Source organism: Salarias fasciatus, chromosome 11, assembly GCF_902148845.1.
Source record: "Salarias fasciatus chromosome 11, fSalaFa1.1, whole genome shotgun sequence".
NCBI classification, from domain to species: domain Eukaryota; kingdom Metazoa; phylum Chordata; class Actinopteri; order Blenniiformes; family Blenniidae; genus Salarias; species Salarias fasciatus.
The window spans coordinates 4962372-4985924 of NC_043755.1; the positions used below are offsets into that span (position 1 = coordinate 4962372).

Genomic DNA, 23553 nt, shown 5'->3' on the forward strand with positions numbered 1-23553 from the left:
ACACTCTGACCGTCAGAATCTCCCACTTTGTTCACTTCACTCGAGGTGCGCTGTAAAAAAAAATCAAAACCTCTTAAGTTTAGCCAAAGGGCAAGAAGGTTTAAAAAAAAGACTGAAACAAATGTTACAATTAATCCTATTTCTTTTATTTATTAAGACCTGATAAAGAACATATACATGACTTAATACGAATTTAGTCTTCTGTTTAACATGATCGTTCTTGCGGAGATCACGGTAAATCGACAATGCAACGTTTTCAGCCCTGTGGACATAACTTTTAGGATGACAATAGCTCCATCTAGAGGTCAGCTGGAGCTACTGGAAAGTTTCATTAGCATTATGGCATTCAAGAGCTCCCACATCTCAATTACAAACTGTATTTATGCATTTATTGGTGTTTTTGAGTTGAAATTGGAATTAAACTCACATGCATATTTATGAACTGTGGGAGGAACCTCAGACATGGGGAGAACATGCAAACTCCAGATAGGTTTGAACCCGTGACATTCTCATTGTGAAGTGAGAGTTAACCACTATTCCCAGCTGATCCACACAGAATAGAAAATAGGATATTAATACAAAAAAAAAATCAAATAAGTAAGGATGAAATGACAGTTAAATGATAATATGCAAAAGGAAATGTTGATATTTAGACCATGTGATGCACATTTAATTAAAAAATGTATTATGGTCTTACCTTAACTTCTCTTTTGAGTTCATACTCCGATGCTTATGGATAAAATGAAATAAAATAACTTAAATTATTACCCACTGTTTCAAGTGAAAGTCGAGTTTCGAAAATAGCCTGATCCTCGCTTTTTAATCCTCCATCATGTGGAGGTTTCTTTCTCTGCAGCTGTAGAGTCAGTAGTCTCTGGACTCTATGGCGCCCCCTACCAAGAGGCAGTAGAACTGCCTGCCTCGTTTTGATACTTTTCACAGTCGCTGTAATATCACTCACAAAACACATAATGCACAGCAGCTATCAGAGACAGTGATTTCCGCAAGAGTCAATGTAGCTTATATTTCTAAGAAAATTAACAAAGTAACTCCGACACGACGCCGAGAAATTTAGCGTCTTGTCACATTTCTGCTTTGCTAGCCTTCCTCGCTGTCCTCTGATTGGCTGTGGGACCAGAAGCCCTTCTCTGATTGGCTGTGAGTGCATGACTGACAGGATATTGATCCAACCATAGCGCAATTCTAAACGCGCACTCACGCCTGACGATATTTGATGTTATTTCTAGTTATTTTAAAATTGAAAACACGAAACCAACAACAGCCATTCAAGTCACTGTGTCTCAGGTCAAGCCATAAGTCTTCAACTTCCAAGTCAACGTCGAGTCTTCAGTCTTTCGTTTTTTTCGTCAATTCAAGTCACAAGTCATCAAAACAGAGACTCAAGTCGACTCGAGTCCAACTCATATGGAACAAGGTACATTGTGTTTGTTTGTTTTTCAGTTAAATTGACATAATCAGATTCCACACAAGGGGTTGAATTTTCTTCCATTCTGACTGACAGAACAGATTTAAAACTCATAGTTTCCAATCAAAGAATCTTTGTTGTAGCTGCACTTTCTTCTTTCTCTCCTCTCTGTTTATTTGTTCCCCTTATCTCTTCCTGTGTTTCTCTTCCCCTGTCAGGTCCAGCAATGTTGATGTACCCGTATTCAAACCAAATAAACATAAAGTAAGAAATCATATCATCAACAGGAGCTTTATATTTAGCTCCTCTTGGAAGAGCAGTTCTGGAGCAGTGGCTGCAGTTCACACAGACTGGTGTAACAGACAGCTCACAAAACTTTACCCAGCCTGATAAGTCTCAGCTTCTTCTGTGACACCACAGAAGGTGTTGGTGTCATGATATTTTCTTTGTGCAATTTTCTGCCCCTGTCTATGAATTGAATATCATTCATCTGCAACAGTGGAAAATAATGTGTTGTCGCTGACTGTGTCCATCTCTTTCGCTTGAAGGTAAAAAGACCTTCAGACCTATGTTAGGCCACATGGAAAGAATACACAACTTACAAGTATCTGGAAACAGTCTCATCTGGTCTCATCCTCAATGTAGCCTCTGTCTATTGACCCTTGCATCCAGGTCAACTTTGCTGTATATCTTCTCTGAGGGTTTCAGCAGCTGCTGTCTTGAAAGAATTAAAACTCTCAAAAAATGATCAACACAGTTTTTACGCTGACTTTCCACCAGTAGCCTTGTCATTTTATCATACTGTCCTTTCATTGATTTCACAGGCCAAATCAAACGGCCTCAGATTAGTTTTTCAGATTTGATCAATTTCACTCAGGATTGTGGCTCCCAAGACAGGCAACACCGTCTTACATGAATGAAAGAAGAATCAGTGAATCATTTTTTCCTCTGCCATTAAGGAAACACGCCTTTCTGCTCTGTGAACAGACTCAGCAGTCACCTGTGTATGAACTCCTTTATAGCGGTCCTACAGTAACAACTGTTCAGTGTCAGAGCAAGAATGTTGTGGGTTCAAATCTGGGCCATTAGATTTAGATGTGGATTCCACCTGTAAAGAGCTTTTCCACTGCTCGAGCAGTCCTCACAGCACTTCACTCTGTCCGTTACTCCACTGCTACTTCTTTCTGTGTGAACTACACCAGTTTCCTCCCACAGTCCATAACCATTCATCTGTGGTAATTGATAAATTTGAATTGTCCAGATTTGTGTGTATGTAGCCATTTTGCAATGTGATGGATTGGGCGTCTGTCCAGGCTGTAACCTGTCTTCACCCACTGCTAGCTGGGATCACCCCTGGATGAAACCGATCAGCACGCCTGTGGCCTGGTGTCAGTCATGTCCCCGGATCAGCTGGATTGTCTCAGGTGAAACAGTATCTGTTCAGTCGCTCTGACCATGCCTTGCAAACAATATGATTAAAAATAATGATACAATAATATGAAGCGAGAGCAGAAAAAAATGTAATCACAGAAACATTTGCTGTATATAAAAATAAGCTGTATTCCACGGCCTGATAATCTTTCCTTAGGTGGAAAAAGAGGCAACAAGATTTGATCGTGATGTGAAGGAAAACAGGTAAGATCTATCTTACACTTGTTTGACGGGAGCAGTAGGATTACCCAACTAAGTAGAAGAAAACTGAAATCCATAAGAGATGATTTCATATCCAAGCTATAAACAGATGATTAGTAGTACTTCCATGTGCTAATGGTGTCAAGATACAACCAGACCAAATGATTTTCAGTATGCTGTCCAGCCCCATTGTTTCAAGTAAGTCCATAATTTTAGAATTTCGTTTTCTTTGCACCTTACCAGTTTAATAAGTCAGTAAGAACTCCCTCTTATAATTCAGTGGGATCATTGATCAACATGATGCCAAGAAATGATGAAATACCATTTTCTAATAACCTCCAACAATCCGACTTTCATAGCACCCCAGGGTTGATGTTGACTCTCTAACAGCTGAAATCCAGAACAATCGAACACTTCTAGCTGAGTATTAGTGTTAGCTGCAACTTCACTTCAACAGCCTTCTCCTTTGACTGTAGGAGGATCATTTTAAAGCAGGTTAACTACACCTGATTTAAAGCCTTCAAACGTTCCCTGTGAGCGCACCAGAGACTTTCATGTTTGCCAGAAAACCCCAGTTTGTCTGACAGATTTATTTGTTTGTCATATATTAAGACATGAGGAAAAATGATAATCTGCATGTTAGAATAGATTCACATATGTCTGAGTTATCTGAGACATCCATTCACAAAGTCGTCTGTTCTGACTGGGCTGGTCTTGCATGGTAATATCTTCACCTAAAGTATGTGGAAATATCTGGAATATTAAATACCCACATTGCATATTTTATTGTGATTTATTTTGATTTGTGATGGGCAAAAATTTTGATAATTTGGAGGCAAGATTCCTATAACTTAAAGATACTGAGATCAACAGTGGGATTTTTAAGAAAAGGCAACTTTAAACGGCCTGCGGTACAAAACCTGAAACTAAAGATCTGATCTGGTGTGAATGTCCTCATCAGGAGGGAAATGTCTTCAGCAGCTTAGATTGGATCTTAAAGATGAGTCAGAGAGCATGAAATTGACTAACTGTGAAATCTTTACTGAAATTGTGCGTGCGTGCGTGCGTGCGTGCGCGCGAGTGTACAGCATGTGGGCCTTGATCTTTTGGACAGTTCATCACTCATAAATACTGAAAAACAGACAATGGCACTGAAGGATAAAAAGAGAATCAACAGCAAAAAGAAAATTATATGGTTGATGACTAAACAGACAATCTACATTTCAGTTCATGCTGTGAACGTTCAGTATATTTGAGACTTATGCCACATAAAGTATAAAAAGTACATATTTCTGACCTTATTGTTTTATTTCATGTCGTGAAAATCCTAAATAAAAAAGATCTAAAAACTGAATATTTCATTACATCATTTGGCCTCCTTTTTCTTTTTTTGATGAAGGCAATGATGATAACAATTATCTCTAAAAATGCTTTGAAATAGTTTTGTTTATTAGATGTTTATTAGTCCAAATAACGCACAAAGCATTTTTTAATGGCTGTCACACTGAATGAGATTCACTTATCTTTTGAAACTTTTTCATACTCCTGAAAATAGGAATGTTTGATTTATGTACTTTACTATTTAACATGAGTAATGTTTGCGTTCACTTCATGACATGTTTTATTTCATGCTTGATGGTTATTAGAAATGAGCATCAGATGCTGTAGAAAGCCCTTCTGACTTCTGTCCACCCGGTGTCGCTCTTTTTCCACTCATGAAGTCTCTACGCTTCTCTGACCAGCCTGACATGTTAACAGCTGCAGAATTGATGATGTTTCCTTTTTATAGCTGATTGCAAAGATCATTTAAGGCCAGTTTGCCTGTGAAGTGCAAGATTATAGCCACTGATGGCGGATTATACTAAACCCTCCTTTCACATTCAAAATATTAAACACAGTGTTCTTTAGGTCACATAAAAATCAGATATTTTCAATGTAGATCTACTATAGAGTAATGAATTTTTATTGGCAGTAGAACATAGAGTACCAGGGTTTTGCAGAGTAGCCATAAGTCGCCAACACATCTTGACCAAGAGGACCACATTAACTCTGATTCATGAGTCCAGAGGGGGGAAGATGATCATTAACTTAGAACGGTCCTCAGCTGCTGTGTCAATTCTTCACCATTACTGCCTTACTGACATTGGTCTTCGTCCGTGTCCTTGCCTTTATTAGCTTTCTCGTCTTCTTTTCTCTCCGTCTTCAGTCTTTTTCTACGCCCGTTCGTCATGACCTTAAAGAATCTCCTGAGAATCTACTGAGAATCCAGTCTTATCATTTCCTGGCAGCAATGTGCAGCGATCTGAGGAAACCCCACGCCAAGACATACATGTGCTTTTTTTTATTTGTGCAGCGATGCACATTAGCATTTTTGGGATGTGTTGGTAACTGTGACTGGACTGGCAGAGCCGACTGGCAGCCGCACGCAAAGTCAGACGCACTGTCTCTCACACGCACCCAAGACTCACTGTACACAACCACAGATTCCTGCACAGAGGTGGAACCGCGGCCAGAGCCAACACACACACACACACACACACACACACACACACACACACACACACACACACACACACACACACACACACACACACACACACACACACACACACACACACAAAGGCCATTTCACACCAGTAGCAACGACAGCTTTGCAGGAACTCATTAACGTCAGCATTAAACTCAAGCTGTGCAGAGTCACTCTGCTCTAACAACACTCCAGTCAATGCAGAGGATAACTTTTACAGCTTCCACTCGCCTTGGCGGCACATCACAGTGAATCAAGTAAATCCGTTGGCAAAAGTACTTCACTGCGCGATATGTCCAGTTTGACATTGCAAGCAATAGTTAAGTATTTCTGTTTTAGTCATTATTGTTCAATCGTCACTTCCAAGAGATGGAATATTAACTGAAAAATACTGATGATAAGGATTATTTTTAGTTTTAATGCAAAGAAATCTGAAGAAATCCTGAAACAAGGTTCATTTATACACTTTTTTATAAAATATTATGAGAAACTTGAGTAGAAAAAAGCAACCTGATATTTAACTGTCACAGTGTTTCTCAGATTTGAACATGCAAAAACCTGTCACTTCCCAGAATGCAGCGTCTCCACGGCCCTAATCCTTAACCGTCCTGGTTTGGCTTTAATGCCTAATGTTAGTTTAGTAGTTTTCAGTTGTGAAATACTAATCTATCATTGTTACTTGTTGCTGTCTACTCTTTAGTTCTGGATCTCGGGGTTACATTCCATTCTCTGCTCTCACTGGAACAATGCAGACAAATGAGGAACAGCAGTTTCATTTTAGTTTTGACCACATGTTAGACACCCCTGTCTAACTCTAAGCAGAACAGGAATCCCTTCCAGAATAAGCTGTTTGGCAGTGGCATCGAACAGCCGGTAAATTATTCATTTTCTCAACTTATACACTTCTGCACTTCCCACAAATGCATGTTCCTTACAAATGTGGCACCGCTGAAAATTAAAATAAACATGCTTTCAATTAGGGCTGATGCCGAGGAGCGCTGCTGAAACACTGGGTGTTGGACTGATGTCTGCTGCTCAGCGGGTCTCTCTTCTTGAGAAAATGGAATGTCTGCTGGGCGCACTACATTGGTTGGCATGTTCGTGGGATATTTTCTCTGCTGGAGGATCAGTAAATCAGTGTCAGACGTGCAGCGATGGATGGATGGATGGAGGGCAGCAGGAGACGATCGCACCGCCGTGTTACATTCTGTCTGTGCAGCAGGGTAGCCGTGATTTGTAGGTGCTCTGGACGGTAGTGACACTGTGGTGTCAAGAACTGAGCGGAGCTATCCGTCAACAGGTGCTCCCGGTACGTCACTCCTGATGCGCCGGGCAGGAGCTGCGCCAGCGTTTTACACCTGCGGTCAACGATAACGTCTGTCAGCGTGCATACCCTCCCTATCTTTTCCCACGAGGAGTGAACCGCATTGCTATTTCATGAGAAAACAGTCTGTTTCTCATTCCCCTCACGCATCCGTCAAATATTAGGCCGCGGCTGAGGGATTAACCGTTGCTTTTCATGTACACACATGTTTTTGTGTGCGGCAGCCGGCTGGTTTTTCACTAGGTGTGTTTCCTCCACCGCCGTTTCCTAAATCGCAGGGCTCTGTGACCAGTCACACGACACCGCGGCGCACCGCGGTCAGCGTCACGCCGTGTTTGGCCACGGCGCGCTGGCCTCCAGCGTGCGTCTGGAGCTAGTCAACACAGGAAAGAGACGGAGAAGGAAAACAGAGGAAAGGAGTCAGAGGGTGATAAGCAGAACCTCATGCATGAGGTTTCCAGGTTCATTTTAATTACAGCCTCTGGACGTGCCACTGACTGAGCTGTTGCTTTTTTTTTTTCTTTTTTTTTTTTTTTTAGATTTTCAATCCTCCATCATAAGATGCTTAATGGCTTCATTAGTTTTTCTTTTTCCAATGCGAAGAATGCGAGGCTCTTTGACCCTGAAAGCCAGGGCTACATTTATCTGTGCGAAGTCATAAATTATAACAAAGCTAATGCTCGGCTTGAAAGCATGTGTGCATTGTTTTGTGCATTAGTGTATGTGTGAGAAACTTTGCAATGAGCTGATCCTAAATACAAGCAATGAGTCACGGAGTTGTGACGATCAATCACCCTTCAAGGAGTAATGATCCTCCCTTGGCGTCTCCTCCTCTCATCTCACTCTCTCGCGCTGCATGATCAAAGTATGCTGGCACATCTGTCCTGTGAATAAGGTTAAAAAAAAACAAAAAAAACAAATGAGAGATTTGGTGTGTATGGTTCAACACACACATCGCAGCCCTGCTGTGAAGACACTTTGATTTGAGGCACAGATAAAATAATACCGAACAAGTAAATGGGATAGAAGTGAAAGGACGTTTATAGGTTGGACATTTTAGTTCAGTTCGTTTAATTCATATGATTTATGGAGAATAATCCCACAATTCCACTGGAACGAGAAGAGCAGACGGTGGAAAGGAAAAGCCTTTGCAGAGCCAAACTCTGAGGTGGCAGCTTTCTGCGGTTCTGGATGGGATGAGGGGATAGAAAGAGAGAAAAGGGCAGGAAAGAGACAAAAGAAGAAAATGCAACAAGCAACAAACTGATTACCATTATTCCACTTGCCGCCGTCTTGATGGGGTCAGGAGGCTCTGGCCATTGTTTTTGAACAAGTAGTGGCGAATGATCCTGGTAACTTCTGCTACTTCATGTGGTAAATTTTGAAATGTAAGAACCACACAGTCTTTTAACCTCTATCTGTGGAATCACTCTTGTTTAAATGTTTTATTGCTATGCTTTAGAAAAGAAGAAACATTATCTATCATCCTGTTTTTGTGGATGATTCCAATCTATGGAGTATTCCCGAGGAATTTGGAGATGAGGCAAGTCTTCAGCGTGACGAGTCTCCACTCTGTGGAAACCTCCACCTGCCTTTCAGCCAGTGTTGAATGAGAAAGGCTCCAACTTAGAAAAACGGTGAACATGATGGATGGATGATCAGTCCACAGTCAGTCAATCTGTTAGCAAACGCTGAGTTCATGAGTTCATGTTCGCCATACAGTGAATAGCCTCCAGCTCATATAACTTTAAGTATACAGCATCGTACGCTGACTTGGATACTGAGCTGACAAGTTGGAAACCAAGAGTAGTGAATTTGTAAGAAGTGCATCATTTTTCCTTATTAGTTTTCCATAAAGCAAGACCCCCCCCCCTCCACATTACATGCAGGATGTTTTATGTTCTGATGAAACCAAGGTTTGATTTATCTGAAGTACTGAAGACCTTTTTGTCTGCATCTTCTATCCACAGGTTTATCCAGAGGTCAACATCAAGAGTATGTAATCAGATTTGTTATTGCATTTTTCCTCTGTACAAAGCCTCCATTCATCCAACCTCCAGCATACTGTAAGATCATTGTCCTGCTTTTAGGAGAGGAGCAGGACTGGTGATATTAGTAAAGAGATTCTCCCCCGCCGAGCCAGCAGCAGACCCACAGATGACTGAGCGGAGCACATAAATAAAGCCCTGCCCTCTTTATGAGGAAGCCAATGATTCATCCTTTATAAAATTAGACGTGATAGTTTAAAGGAAACCTCCGTCCTTGCTTCACTCCCTCATTGGGCTGTGACTCAGCGTCTCTGCATCTCTCAGCTGGACTCTTCTCTCGTTTTATTTCCACTAAAGGAAAGATTTCCAGCCCAGACGTTAAAGCGATGAGATCTGGAAGTCTCTCAGTTGGAGAGTCCTGTGAGTCTCAGTAGGCCGAGGTGCCAGCCCGCATTCTGCTGATTTCCAGACCTCCTTGCCTGAATGCCTTCCTCACTCGCTCATGTCTTTCCTCTTGCTTATTACTTCTAAATTTGATCAGGAGGAAAAAAAAGGGAAATTCAAGGTAATTGAGGGTCATAATTCAAACCTAATTACTGTTTGTGAAGATGTGGACATGTTGGATCGACTTCATCTGGAGAGCGTACAGTATGTGAACAGTGGTGTGTGTGTGTGTGTGTGTGTGTGTGTGTGTGTGTGTGTGTGTGTGTGTGTGTGTGTGTGTGTGTGTGTGTGTGTGTGTGTGTGCTTCCTCTGCTGTTATGTTCACCATTCTTGACCAGTGTTTTACAGGAGGCCTCAAAGGTTTCTGGGTGGTCTAATTGCGTTTGCCACAGAGGATCAGTGCACCACGGTGCGTGTGACTGTTAGTCATACGTATCAGTTAGTGTAGGATTGCAGGTGTGTGTGTGTGTGTGTGTAAGGAATATCGTGGACAGAGGCTGTACAGTATGTGGGGGTGTTTAATGACACACACCTGTCAGCACACTGTCAGTTGCAATCTTTTACAATAAATTTGTGTGTGTCTGTGTGTGTGTGTGAGTGTGTGTGTGAACTCACCAGCAGACTTTCATGAAGATGCGACAGGAATGCGCCTCTTTGTACCCGTCACGCTCGCCCTCCCAGCCACCTGCAGGGCATTTTCCTCCCAGGCCTCCCACTTCTCTGCTATTCCAGCCTCAACGATCTTGACCCTTTTGTCGATAATTGCTTCAACCAGCTCACAAATCACCCGTCTTGACTTTTGTGACACACACGAGTATGCAGGCGAGCAGACACACACACACACACACACACACACACACACACACACACACTGGGCTCCTTCCTGCACATAAGCCATCTATCAACCTGCTCCCTGAGTCATCCAGAGCCCCGGGGTGCCTAAACCAACCCGCTGTCCCGTAAATGTCAGTCGCCAATGCAGCATTTCTCTACGGATGTGAAGTGGCGTCAGATTTCTACTTATTTCTCACGCATGATCTGTGTTTAATTATTCATCCTTCCAAGTATGTCTGTTTATATTCTACACACAACAGTGAATGCAGCTTTTTACAATGCCTTCTGTTGTTAACTCTTCATGAAACAACCAGGAAAAGCAACAGTCAGGATGCCGACGTCAACCGTTCCCTCTGTTCTCTCCTGGTATTGCTCACTCTCTCGCGCTGTTTAAGAGATGTTGTTGCAGGTTTTCTGGCTCTGGACAGTTTGTCCACTCACCTTGAGTTACAGCAGCAGCATTGTGAAAAACATACAGTGTGTTTGATGGTCTGTGCCAGACTGTGTGTTTTCAGTTCATCGTGTGTGTGTGTGTGTGTATGTATAGATGTGTGTGTGTTTTTTTACGGGAGTCCAGTGCAGGCCGGACGTTTTGAAGAGGGCCAGACAGCTGCCTTTTACTGCCCCAGGGGGTAATAAACAGCGAGGGAGGGGTAGTTATTTACCTCTTTTATTAGAGCGGGAGGCAGAGGAGGGACTTTATTGGGGTCACACTGTAACTCCACACAGCTGCAGGGCATACGCAGAAATAAAGAGATAGTTCTGCACAGAACGGTTTTGTCATCACTGAATTCCTTCCTCTGGAATACGTGTGTGTGTGTGTGTTAACACCATCATCCATCTTTTACCGCATCAGCCCTCCTTTTTCTTTATATCTTTTTTTTTTTCCATTTCCAGAACTCTCAACAGCTCAGTCGACGTGAAGCACATCTGCTGTCTAATTTTCTTGCGCTGTCACTCAGCTTTTACCTTGTGATCCAACTGGTATTTCCTGCCTGCGGAGACGCCCACTAACCTGCACGCTGACCATTTGACGATTGGTCAAGAGGTCCGGCGTCCCACGCCAAAAGGTCACAGTGCGCCGGCTGTCTGTCCTCCGACTCTCCACGGTCGCTTTCCATGTCTGGGATGTCATTCCAAAGATACTCTGCTTTCCTCTATCTTCACTATGTTAAACATCAGTGTTTGGTCAGTGGATGTTCATGCATGTTTCCCTTTCCCCCACTGAGGGCAGACATTTGCTTCAGTCCTCTGTGAACTCAATTTGGACAAAACAGTACAGACAATGGATGGATGTATAGAAAAAAATGGTCTTTTCATTAACAATGTGAAGCATATCTTCCCAACTGGCGGCTAAAATGGAAATTAAAAGCCAGCAGAGTTTAGCAGTAACATTCCTACGGCGGCCAGCTGCCAGGGAAAACAGCTGGATGAGTGATATTTGCACTGATTGGACAGTTTGAAGCCTTGAAACCTCAGGGAGAGCGGTATAATGAGGCCATGTGGCACGGAGTTGATTGACAGAGGGAAGAGGAAGGGAGGGAAGACAGAAAAAATGAGAGCGAGCGAGAGAGAGAGAGAGGCTGAAAGGGAGGGGACAGACAAGTTATTCTAGTTGCAGACAGCTGACAGAAAGTCCAAAATAAGATGGAGCCATCTAATGCGCTCCCACTCTGCAGCTGCACTCACAAACCATGAAACACACACACACACACCGTTAAATACTTTTACAGTCTTAATCGCTCACTTCAGCGGAGAAAAACGGCGCTGACGTCAAGCGTAGTTAATATTGTGGTTTATTATTTTCCCCATAGAAAGTGTTGTTTCCTATGATCACATTTCATATAAAAGAGACACAATGTAAAAACGGACTCTAGTGGAGTAATAAATATAAAACGGCGTTATGAGATAGAAAAAGTCGAGGAGCCGGGCTACAGAAAAAAGAGGGACACGTCAAAACTGACCCGAAACTGGAAGAGCTCGTAGATTGGCTTACAAGTCTATTAATATAGACTCACACCTCGTCTGCTGAACACACACACACACACATATACACAGATACACACAATCGAACAATGCCTTAATGCATGAACTGACGCACACACATATGCATGCACGCACACACACAATGCAACATACGCTTTCATGTTTAGAGCTCCAGCTGGTCGTGCTTGACGGAGGGGAGACAGACGGTCAACAGGAGATAAGACTATAGTGTATCTGTGACATGCTAGATGCTATTACCGTACTTCTAACAAGGTGAAGCTAACAGGAACAGTGGAATTAAACTACAGATTGCGATCTCTCCCAGCACTGACAGAGGAGGGGGGGTGCAGGGGCGATGCAGGACAGGGGGGTGGGGGGCCGGAAGGATGAAAAGTGAGAAGTGCTCTTGTTCATTGTCGCTCGTAGACTCTGGTGCATATCACATCATCTGCTCTCATGGTCTGAAAAGAAAGAGAGGCCAGTGAGGGCGTTTAATGAGTTGCACTCGCACGCACTGGGACAAACACAAAAAAACCAAACAAAAAAAAAAAATCTTGGTCATGAATTCATAATAAAAGTATAATTTCGCAGAACACTCGGCGTTGGTCCACCGTAAACCTCATAATTTCGACTCTTTTCTTTTCCTGTATAAAACAACTCCAGCAGTTAAAACCAACGTAATGCCTCTGTGCCACACTGCTGAGAAAAAAAAAAACCCCTCTTCATGGAAAATTATTGGGATAAACATGCTTTGCTCAGCAAAAACATTCGCAGCCTCTTGTGCTGCTGCTGGCTCCTAAAAATCAGTTGTGGGTTTGGTGCCCGAAGCCTTAAATGTGAGTTCATTACCAACTCTTTGCAAAAGTTTACCCTTTAATGTTGCTTTCTGTTTGCGTCTTGCTCCGTTCGAACACTGTTTACTCCACAGAAGAGTGTGAGAGAGGCCGTGTCTCCGTCATTTGAACTGGTTTACTGGTGCAGCTCTGTCTGATAATTATCTTAAATGCATTGAAATATTTTCAATTCCTTTTTTTTTTTCCTAATTTGACCTGGAGCGCAGGCTGGGTGGGATCCTTCTAAAAGGACAGCTTTGTTTAAGGCTTCAACAGAACTGAAACTGGCTGACTGGTATTTAGATATAATTATTAACCCAGATTTGAAGAGAGACTTTTTTTAGCTGTCAGTTAGAAAATGAAAAAATTAGCTTTATGTATTGCATCCTGTGCAAGCTGATTTTTAAAGATGTGCTGCATCCAAAAAAAGGCATGTTATCTAAATAACTTTTCAATCGTTTGCTAGGGCAGTAATTACAATTTTGGAGTAGTATTTTGGGAGAAATTCTATAATTACACAAACTGAAGGCAACACAGATTATAGCCTGCAAGTCACTGTGTAGTTTTATTTCACTGATAAGACCCCCAAAAAGTGACGGTAAAGGGAGAAAGTAGGGTGATTTATCATCAACATTAAAAAAAATACATGTGTACATCACTCTTAGCAATTAGCAGCAAGTATTATGAATTCTCAGGGTGAATATAAAAAACAAGATGCAGACACAAAACAAGCATTGAAACATGAAATGAACCTGATGAGCTTTGAAATTTCTCCTCCTGGTTCGATTTGATTATTTTTAGAAAGTCTAGGGAGCCTGAGAGAGAAACCTGCTGTGTGTTTACCAGCAAATCCACCTCTCTGCTCTCTATTTGAACTCTGAAATATTCAAATATTGTAGCTGCATTGCTACACAGTCTTCATCAGCAGGAAGTTTTTTTTTTTTTCTTGACTTCTAACAAATATTCCTCAGTATGCCAACTGGGTTGATGTCAACATATTCACAATATGCGCTTCGGAAACATGTCTTTTGTTATTTACCAGGATGAGTTTGCCGTCTGCGGTGATCTCACGGGTCCAGGACGTCTTTGGTCCCTCTCCTTTCTGCAGAGTCTGCTCACAGCTGATCTTACTGTCTGTCTCCCAGCGTGGAAAGCTCTGAGGACACAGAAAGGGGGAGGAGAAGAGTTGTGTTAATAGGTGGAAATGTAGACGAATGGGCGCACAGACGATCCTGAGGGAGAGGGACATGATTAGGAGAGTCTAATGGGAGACACAACACAGGGAAGCCGGTGATCACTGAGGGGTGATAACTTGTGATGTGCTCATCGTTAGGAGAGGGAAGCTGGCTGGTTGGACGTGTTTGCTTTGGAGACGGCCAAACAGAGGCCACCGGTGGGAAAGGAGGAAGAGTAACGGGGAGAATTAGGGAGCGACTTAAGGGCATGGAAGGGCACCAAGAGGGGAAAGGGGAACGAGAGGAAATTGAAGGGGGTTGTAAAAAGAGTGAAGGAGTGCAGCGTAGCAGGATCGGTCTGCAGAGACAGAGGGAGGGCGAGGCTGTGCTGTCAGTCTGGATATGCAGCAGTAGTCTGTGTGCGGTGGCGTACCGTGCAGGGACGCCCGTCCACCGTGCTCTCATTGAACTCCTGCCCCACGGTGAAGGTGATGTGAGTGGTGCGGACTGTGGTCGAAGTTTTAATGGACAGCGTCTCTCCGTCCTGCGTGATCTCTACCAGGGGTTTGGAGGCCGCCTTCACTGCAATCTTGCGCAGCATCACGTTGACACCTGGAAGTCGACACACGACAGAGACGACAGGAGCTTTAGATGAAGACAAGACTGAAAGAAATCTGCATTTTCCCTGGACTTAATCATTTTTGCACATCTACACCTTCACATAACTGGGGTTATTCTCATGATTTAGGCTTCCTGCATCAACTCTCTTTCCATATAGCTTCCAGAGACGGCGTGCACAAGTCAAGATGTCACAGCAGTCACATGAGAGCGCAGACAAAAAGGCATGGACAATAAATCACCCACAAATTTGAACTCCTTAACAACAGTTGTTGCAAACTTGCCTCAAGTCACCTCTGCTCTTAATGCATTCCAGGTGTTGTTTCCACACCATTAAAGCCAGTCGGTTTATATTCCACTCATAGCAAGGATCGTACCAGACGCTTTTTTCACCATTCAGCTGTCTGATGTTGCTAATTTGAATCAAACCCAGATTTGTATACATCTCATCAGTGGACAACTATATATGTTAAAGAGCAAAAACATGTTTTGCTTTTTCATCACAAGGAAATGAATTCAAGCAGTAAGAGAAGAAAGACGAAATAACACACGTAATAAGATGTTAAATCTTCTCAAACCAGACAAATTGTCTTTTTCTCTTGAATCTATCCAGAATTACAGGACATTTTGCCAAATATGAATGCCTAGTCGAATATTGCCTATTTTTTTACTTCTTTTTTTTTTTTTTTTTTTTTTTTTTTTTTTTGCATCTTTTGCTAGTTAACGATGGATATGCAAACTTTTTTTGAACTGATCTACAAACAGTTAATATAGAGAGGAGGGAGGCTGTGGTTAGTGCAGAAGAAAAAGGAGGGATTGAGGAGCAGAGGATGAAGAGAGGGTGGGGGAGAGTCAGTCAGACGCGGGACAATGGTGTGTGTGTGTGTGTGTGTGTGCGTGCGTGCGTGTGTGTGGTGTGTCAAGACTCCTGCCCAAGTGTGAGGGGAAGTGTGTGTTCATCTCCTGAGTGTGTATCCACCACCGAGTTGGGTTTCACACTTCTCACCTCTCGCACATTCCCACCTGTCACCAAGTGTAAATATATACACAGAAAAATGCAAAGTCATTCAGCTTGCAGGATTGTCCAGCGCTGTGCGGGTGTGCGGCACATTGTGCAGCGTCATTATGCAGAGTGTGTAGACACTTACCATGCAAATTACATCTAAAACTTCATGAATAGATTACATGAAGAAGTACTATCTGGAATATGAGCATTAGTACTTACGATCATTTTTAAATGTCCTTATTTAGAAAAAATAAAAAAATAATAAAACAAGGCCACTGCAACTATTAGAATTGTAATCTACTTTTTCTACTGCATAAATTATTTTATTTTTGACAAAAAATGTTTTAATAATGATCTAAAAAAGGTATAAAATATGAAGATTTCCTCATTTACTGGTCATATAAATTATATTCATTTCCCTAATTTTAAAATTATACATTTTCTCTCACTTGCTATACAAAATAACTCAAACAGCATGACAAAAACTATTAAAACTAGTACCAGAAATGTGTCCTGCTGGCTGGGACTCCGAGGTCAAGTGCTGGTCCGTGGACCGTTTGGAAGTGACAGAATGGGGCTGAAGCTTCTCAAGTAACTACCGGTTGTTGAAAGTTTGAAATGATCTGAACAGACTTTTCCCAAGCTGAGACCAAAATGGTTAAATTCACACAGATACGAATGCCGGGGGACGGGCATGGCCGCCGTGGGACAGACGGTCAGAGTCAGAGGTCAAAGAGCAGAGGCCAGAGGAAGCATTTGGGACACATGGGGAGGGGGGGCTGAGCCAAGAGGGGGGGGTGAGCCAGAGTGAGGAGAGGGAAAGAGGATGGATGGATGGAAGGACGGATGGATGGAAGAGGGTAGGTGGGTGCTGACAGCCCGCGTCCAGCTGCGTTTTGGCCCGAGCGATGCTGGGATTTAGAGCGGAGCATTCCTGTCTGTCAGTCTTGCCAGTGCGGAGGATTATTAAAGGAACTCACGCGGTGGGGAGGTTAAGAGATCTGTTGGAACCGATTTCCTGACATCTATGACATTTCCCCATAAATCAGCATCTTCATCATGGAAATCACACGTTTAGACAAATTATGACATAAATCCCAGCCTTTCACTTATCAGCCCAGTGCCATTTTTCCCTTTTGTAATACGCTCTTCCTCACCCTCCACCTCTCTGCCTCAAACATGAAAAGAGTGATGGAGGCAAATAGTTAGGAGTGAAATGCTAATTAGTGCATCAGGAATCAGGAATCCGTGTTCCCGCCATGTGGTAATGGCTCTATATTCAGGACAATAGTGCCACTTGACATCTGTTTCAATGCCCTATGCATGCAGCTGAGCGGGTGCGCGCGCGCGCGCGCGTGAAATAGAGAAATCAAAGGGCAGCGTTCTGCGCAGTCACTGGATCTCCAAGAGATGACATGAAATCCAGGAGGCGTCCTCGTGGGAATTGATCACCGATAAATGATGGGCGTGCTGCACGCGCACGCGCACCAGAGATGTGGCGCAAAACGCGGACAACAAAACAGAATAAAGCGTGCAGCAGGTGTTCATCCCTCTCTCTGTCACTTCAGATCATGGTGCGACTGTTCTGCACTGTACTGAACCATAACGCCCCCCGACCCTTCATAACACAAACGCGCGCGCGCGAGGCTGTGACACGGACAGATGTGCCGCCGTTTGTCTCTATTGTGTTCGCGGGGAAGGCCAAAAGGGGAGATGGGAGGAAAAAAAAAAAAAAAAAAGCGGCGAGGCTGGCTGGGGGCCAAGCGCTGAGTTTTGGGTTCTGCAGAATGACAAAGACCCCCCGCCCGTGCAGTGTCCCACTGGGTGATGCGGAGAAAGATTTGACCTACTGTGGTAGAAAAGAAAAGAAAAGGGGGAAAAAAAAAAACTACAGTTTGAGATGACACAACAGATCTGTGTCTTCACCCTGAACGCCCCAAAGGAAATCACCGGCACGGGGAGAAAGATGTTCAAGCTGGAACATTGAAAAACCAAGCACTTACCTAATGTTTTTAAGAGTTCCTCGAAGTTTTCAGAGCTCTTCATCTCCCAAGTGCCAGAGAAATCTGGGATTTTGCGCTCCATGTTTAGATGCAGGTAAAGCGTGGGTCGCTGGAGGTGAAGTGTCAGGTCCAAGTCTGCCGGATGCGCGGCTGTCTGTGTGCGTCTGTGCGTCGAAAACGCTCCAGCTGTCTCCTCTAAAGCAGAGTTTGCCGGATGGTTTAATTCTGCTTGTTCAGTAGCCTCTGTCCTTTCAGCGGGGTATGAGGGGGAAAAAAAGACTCAGATCTCTTGTCTCATATGTGCACCAGTGCGCGTTATGAGCGGGTGCGCTCCAAATGAATTGCACGGAGAGCGCCGATACTTGAGTTGGGACACGCACGCCCCTTTCTGTACGGACACGCCCCAGAGGCCAACAGATTACGGGCAAAAAGTCTGAGATCGGACCTGACCACGCCCCAGAAAGCAATTAGGGCACTCCAGAGTTGTCCGGATTCAGTCAACATCCGCGCGCACCTGATATCAGCCAAAATGCCCGACGACCGAGCGAAGACGTGCGGCACCGGTTTGATACACACTTCTTCAAATATTTACAACGTGTTTATGCTTTTGCAATGCAAACACTGCAATTACAGCCGAACAGGGAGGATGTGGTAAGGCTGATATGTGGTCACTGGTAAATTGGCAGGCGAGAGAGAGAGAGAGAGAGAGAGAGAGAGAGAGAGAGAGAGAAAGAGAGAGAGAGAGAGAGATTGAGTCTGGGAGGCCAAGTTCACCTCGAGCCTCCTGAAAAGCCACCGCGCGCTGTCATAAAAATAAAAGCGGTGGTAATGGGATCCAGTTTCTGGCTGCGACCGGCGGGCTATCCGTTTAACGGGGTCTGCGTGCGTCAGAGGAACAAACACAGCGGGGCCCATGATGGACACACACAGAGAGAGAGGCAGAGATTAAAATAAGAGGTGGGACTGGCCAGGTCGGCGGTGTCTCCCCTCCTCCTCCTCCCCCAAGGGAGACGCGTCAGACAGGGCAGGGTCAGGGGCCGGGGGTTCGGAGGTGTCGTCCTATAAAGAAAACTCACGCGCGCACTGTGTATGTCTGCACACGCGCACGCACGCACGCGTTGATGATGGATAGCAAATGGACAAAGCCGACGTTAACTATTGACTCTTGATGGATGATCCCATCCGCCACACTGCACGGCGAATTAGCGCCAAGTAACCCGGGCGACTTAAAAAAAAAAAAAAAATACATCGGAAGAAAGGCTTCTAGCAAACCATAGGCTACAAGCACACACACACACACACACACACACACACACACACACACACACACACACACACACACACACTCAGGCCGCAGCGTCTCAATGTCAGACGTACCAGAAAGACACGCTGACGAACAGAGGAGAGATTGATTTTTGGTAACTCGATATGCGCTTTTACGCACAGACCTGCGTCCATATCCAGAGGATTGCATCAGGCCCCGCGGGTCTGTTTGATGAACAAAGATCTCCTCATTGTTTTCTTCATCGGCACACACACACACACACACACACACACAGGATGATTGGCCACACACCGTGCCACACTCTCAGCATGTTCTCACAAGAGCTGTAATTTCCACGGCACTCTCCCATGCCACTTACTCATTTGTCTGACTCTCCTCTGTTTAACTCTTTGCATTGACAGTATTAAAATAAAACAGCTTATGACTAAAAAAGGTGTAGATGCAAGGTGATTGGTTCAAATGTGAACAACAGGGTGTCATTGTCCAGAGAGTCAGCCGCCTCAGTGCTGGTCTGTCAGACAGTCAGTCTCTTCAGAAGAGGGGAATTGATCACGCCTGCGGTCTGAAAGTGACTGATTCACGAGTTACAAAAGCTTCGGGAAGATTTATCTTGGGGCCATTAGCACATTACCATGACTTAACAAGAAATGCATCAAAGGCCACTGCATCAAACAGGCTGCCCTGCAGTACAGCCCAATGACAGCCTCACCCATCTTGTGTGCATGCTGTTCAGGGGGGGCGGTGGGGTGAGGGGGGAGCTTAATAAAGAGCTCCGAAATGTGTGTGATGCTGCATGTCAGCATGTGATGACAAAGCGCCGCTCAGCATTCAGAGCCACTCGACCGTGCTCTGCTCCCCTCAACTTTTCTCTCGCCGCTCATTCCTTCCCTCCATTCCCCCTCTTTTCTTTCTGCCTCTCCTTTACCTCATGCAACTTTCTCCCCCCATCTCCTTCTTTTCTTCCTCCTCCTCCTCCGATCAAGCTTTTGTTCTTTTGTGCTGCTCTGACACATTCCTCAAGCACGTTGAAGAGACGTAGAAGGGGAAAACAGAAGGGGAGAAGGATGGAACGGGGAGGAAAGAAAAGGAGGGAAAGTGAGCGAGAAGGTTAGAGACTGGAGCACAGGTCATTTTTTTTTAACTCATTGTTGTGGAGGAGAGGTTAGAGAGAGTGAGTCAGTGACGGAGAGCCAGATCACACATCAAAAGCCAACAGATGATAGAGAGAGAAGGAAAAGTTGAGAAAGAGTGAAAGAATGACGACAGCTGATATGTGAAGACAGACCGGTCTATCTTTGGAGGCATCAGAAGTATAAGTTTCCTCCTTCGGTGCCAACTATTTTCCTCACATTTGCTCTTTGCTCCTTTTCTTCGCTCACCTTCATCTCTGTCTTTCTCAGATTATTGCTGGTAAATGATATTTGGACCTGCTGTTGGAGACTGGCAGGTTGTACGAGACAGAGGCTACTGTGACTCCGATCAGCACGAGTTCATAACAGAAAACCTTCTCAGTTATTGCTAAGAATAAAATAATGAGCAGCAATAGTTGCTATAGTTTCTCGTTGAGGATCACACATTCTTCAGGATTGTGTTTGTTCTGTTTTCAGCCAAAAAAGCCAAACCTTTGTCTCAAAAATGTCAGCTTGTCCTCTGCCTCTTATGGTTATACACAGAACTATCTAATTCAACCACTGTGGAGCTGAGATTTAAAAGAAACAAAAGAAAACCAACCTTTTGGTATTCTGCAGACTAAACAAGCCACAACAGTTTTCTCAACAGTGGAAATGTCAAAGATTTTCTCAAATTACAATCGGTGGCTTCAAATGGATTCTTCATGCAGAATACAGCTTTTAACTCTCCGGTTGTGTTGGTGGTTTCCCAGACCTGTTTCTGTAGTTCAGCGGTGTCAAACATGTGGCCTGCGGGCCACAAATGTCCTCCAAAGGGTCCAGTCCTGACCCCAGTGCCTGACCTGACAGAGTGTAAAGTGACAGAGTTGTTATGAACAAAACTGAGTCAGCTGCTGCTTTTTCACTTTGTTCTCCGAGGTTTAAAGTGTAAGCCACATGTGTTAGCATTGTTAGCATTCTGGCTTCACAGTGAGAACATCCCTGGTTCAAACTGCAGTGTGGAGTTTGCATGTTCTCCCTGAATCAGGTTTAATCTCCCAGTCCAAAAACACGTACTTCCTGATAATTGGTGACATGAAAGTTCCCGGGTTGCAGTGTGAACATGCTGTTTGTTTCCTCAGGTGTTTGTGGCGTGACGGACTCGCAGCCTGTCCAGTGGGCGCCCGGCCTCCACGTTGAGATTCGCCGACGTACCGCAGCGCAAATTCACAACTGATGAGTCGAACGGCAAGTATTTAAAAAGTGGGTTAAAAGTCAGCCTTTTTAACGTGCACTGATTCATCTTTCCACTGAAAAAAAAAGCAATGCTTTTGGGATTGTTATCTAAAAGTTGGCATGCTATCATTCTCCTGTTGCAGCACACTTTGAGATCAATCTCTCAGCTCTCTGTGGCCTCTGAACTCAAACAGGTTTACGCCCTATGCTGTATTTTTTTTTTTTTACATTTCTGTTTCTCTGCTGCTTTCTGTTCCATTCAAACGAAGCGGCCTTATCAACACTCTGCCAGGGTGACCTGCAACACATCTCCGTGCTCCCTTCCTCCCACACTGCTGATTGTTTCCTATTTCCTCCCCTCATTCAAACGGCAGAACACGTCCGACTGTCTACATGCGACTTATTGTTTTCATGAATCCATGATTTTCATGCGAAAATTCTTTGTGTTTTGTTCAATAGTGACCTATTTTAGATGCGCTGGCTGTTGTGATGCGGTCATGACGCAATCTTCATTTTTTTGGAAAGTGGCAGGCAGCATGCCCGTGCCGGTCGGAGCTTGTGCGTGTGAACGCGAGCGCGATCAGCCTGTAGTAAAGTCACACTTCAGTAGCATTCTCCACTTTATCATCCGGATGACCTCCAGTAAAAACGCTGACCCCGGTAACCCTAGTAATCCCAGATGTGAACTTGACCCCAGTCCTCCAAACCTCAGACTCCTGGAAGTCATTATCAGCGACCTTTTTACCCTCACAGGAAGCCACTGGGCAAGAAGCGCACATGCGAGCAGCCAAAAGTTCCTTGAATTACTGTAATTCTCCTCTATGATTTATCTCCGCATCAGCTAGGGCTTAGAGCCTCCCCATGGGGTCGTCAGATGAGTCTGAGGGGCTGCGAGGTGATTACCTTAATGGGAAAGAGGACAAAACTGAAAGCGGTGAGATTTCCTTGAACCTCTTTAACCCTCTGCTGCTCTCTAAAAACGGCAATCTGACAAGTGAAAACCCATCCTTCATTGTTTGGGGGCTACAAGTCAAAATGTGTGCGGGGGGGATCAGCGCTCACAGCACAAACATCCAGGCACAGCGACGCACGCGCTCGCAAGCCGACTGTTTGTGCAGCGGCGTGGGCCGCCGGCATGCTGACCCGGCAAAGCACATGGGTTAGATTAGAGCAGCGGCGATGGCAGCGTCCGACTGAGAACACGGGGAGAGACCGCGGAGCAGAGGGGAGAAGATAAGGAAGTGAAACAAAGGAGGGAGAGTCAAAGTCAGATCTCACACAGACTGGCACTGTGTGTTTGCAGCGCAGAGGACGAGATCAGATCAGCGGATACATCGCCGTGGGCTGACGGCCTTGTTTTCAGGAGAAGACGAGGATGAAAGAATGAATGCAAAATGCTTTTGTTTTATAACATGATAATATGTCTGTCTGTACATGTACACACACACACACACACATGCCAGTGAATATGTATAATACATTTTTTGTTATTCTTTTATAAAAGAATTCTTGGAAGAATCACAAAAAAAAAAAAAAAAACATGAAGCACAAACTGTGACTTAATATCCTGTCTGCACACACACGCACACACACGTGCACACACACACGCGCACACCACACGTGGTGTGTGTGTGTGCCTGTATGACTCAAGCTGAGCCTGGTTGTGTACATGAGGCTGAGCCTCCAGATGCCGGTGCAGTTGCACCCAGACGCTTGTATTGCTCAATGCTCACACTCCACTCCTTTTGTCCTTCAGACATCCCCCCATCCTCACCCCCCCCCCCCCCCACCCCCCCCACCCCAACTCCTAAACCCCCCCCCCCTCTCCCGGGAGTCTTTGTGGTTCTAATTATCGTGCCCATTTGTTATGAGTTGGTCTGGACAGCGGGAGAGCGAGAGCCGAGAGAGGTCTGATTAGGAAGGAGGAGAGCCGAAGGTAGCCGTGCTCACTGAATCAAAACGAATAAAAGTCGTATTTATTTTGGAGCCGCCGGCTGTCTGGTCCATTCAGCGTTCCCGTCTGCTTTCGCGGGTTTTCCCCCGTGTCACTGCCACCTACAGTTCTAACGACACGACAACTGCACTGTAAAACCTTATTGTGTGGCCTGAAACGATGCGGCGGCGCCT

General features: G+C 44.5%; 1 protein-coding gene across 1 annotated transcript; it reads right to left on the bottom strand.

Annotated features, from left to right (window-relative positions):
* Positions 1-11956: 11956 nt before the first annotated feature.
* Positions 11957-18116, bottom strand: crabp2a (cellular retinoic acid binding protein 2, a). The gene is made up of 4 exons (XM_030102624.1): positions 17797-18116; positions 14603-14781; positions 14034-14150; positions 11957-12622 (listed from the first exon to the last, which is right to left on the bottom strand). Exons 1-4 carry the CDS (start codon positions 17876-17878, stop codon positions 12572-12574), a joined length of 429 nt encoding a protein of 142 aa, XP_029958484.1. The 5' UTR covers positions 17879-18116; the 3' UTR covers positions 11957-12571.
* Positions 18117-23553: the final 5437 nt, after the last annotated feature.

What these genes read in the sequence shown, in the direction of transcription:
- crabp2a (XM_030102624.1), bottom strand. Translation starts at nt 17,878, where the DNA reads ATGGAGCGCAAAATCCCAGATTTCTCTGGCACTTGGGAGATGAAGAGC. An exon ending in GGAACTCTTAAAAACATTAG is followed by an intron (nt 14,782 to 17,796) that starts GTAAGTGCTTGG and finishes GTCGACTTCCAG; the next exon opens with GTGTCAACGTGATGCTGCGC. An exon ending in CAGACGGCAAACTCATCCTG is followed by an intron (nt 12,623 to 14,033) that starts GTAAATAACAAA and finishes CTTTCTTTTCAG; the next exon opens with ACCATGAGAGCAGATGATGT.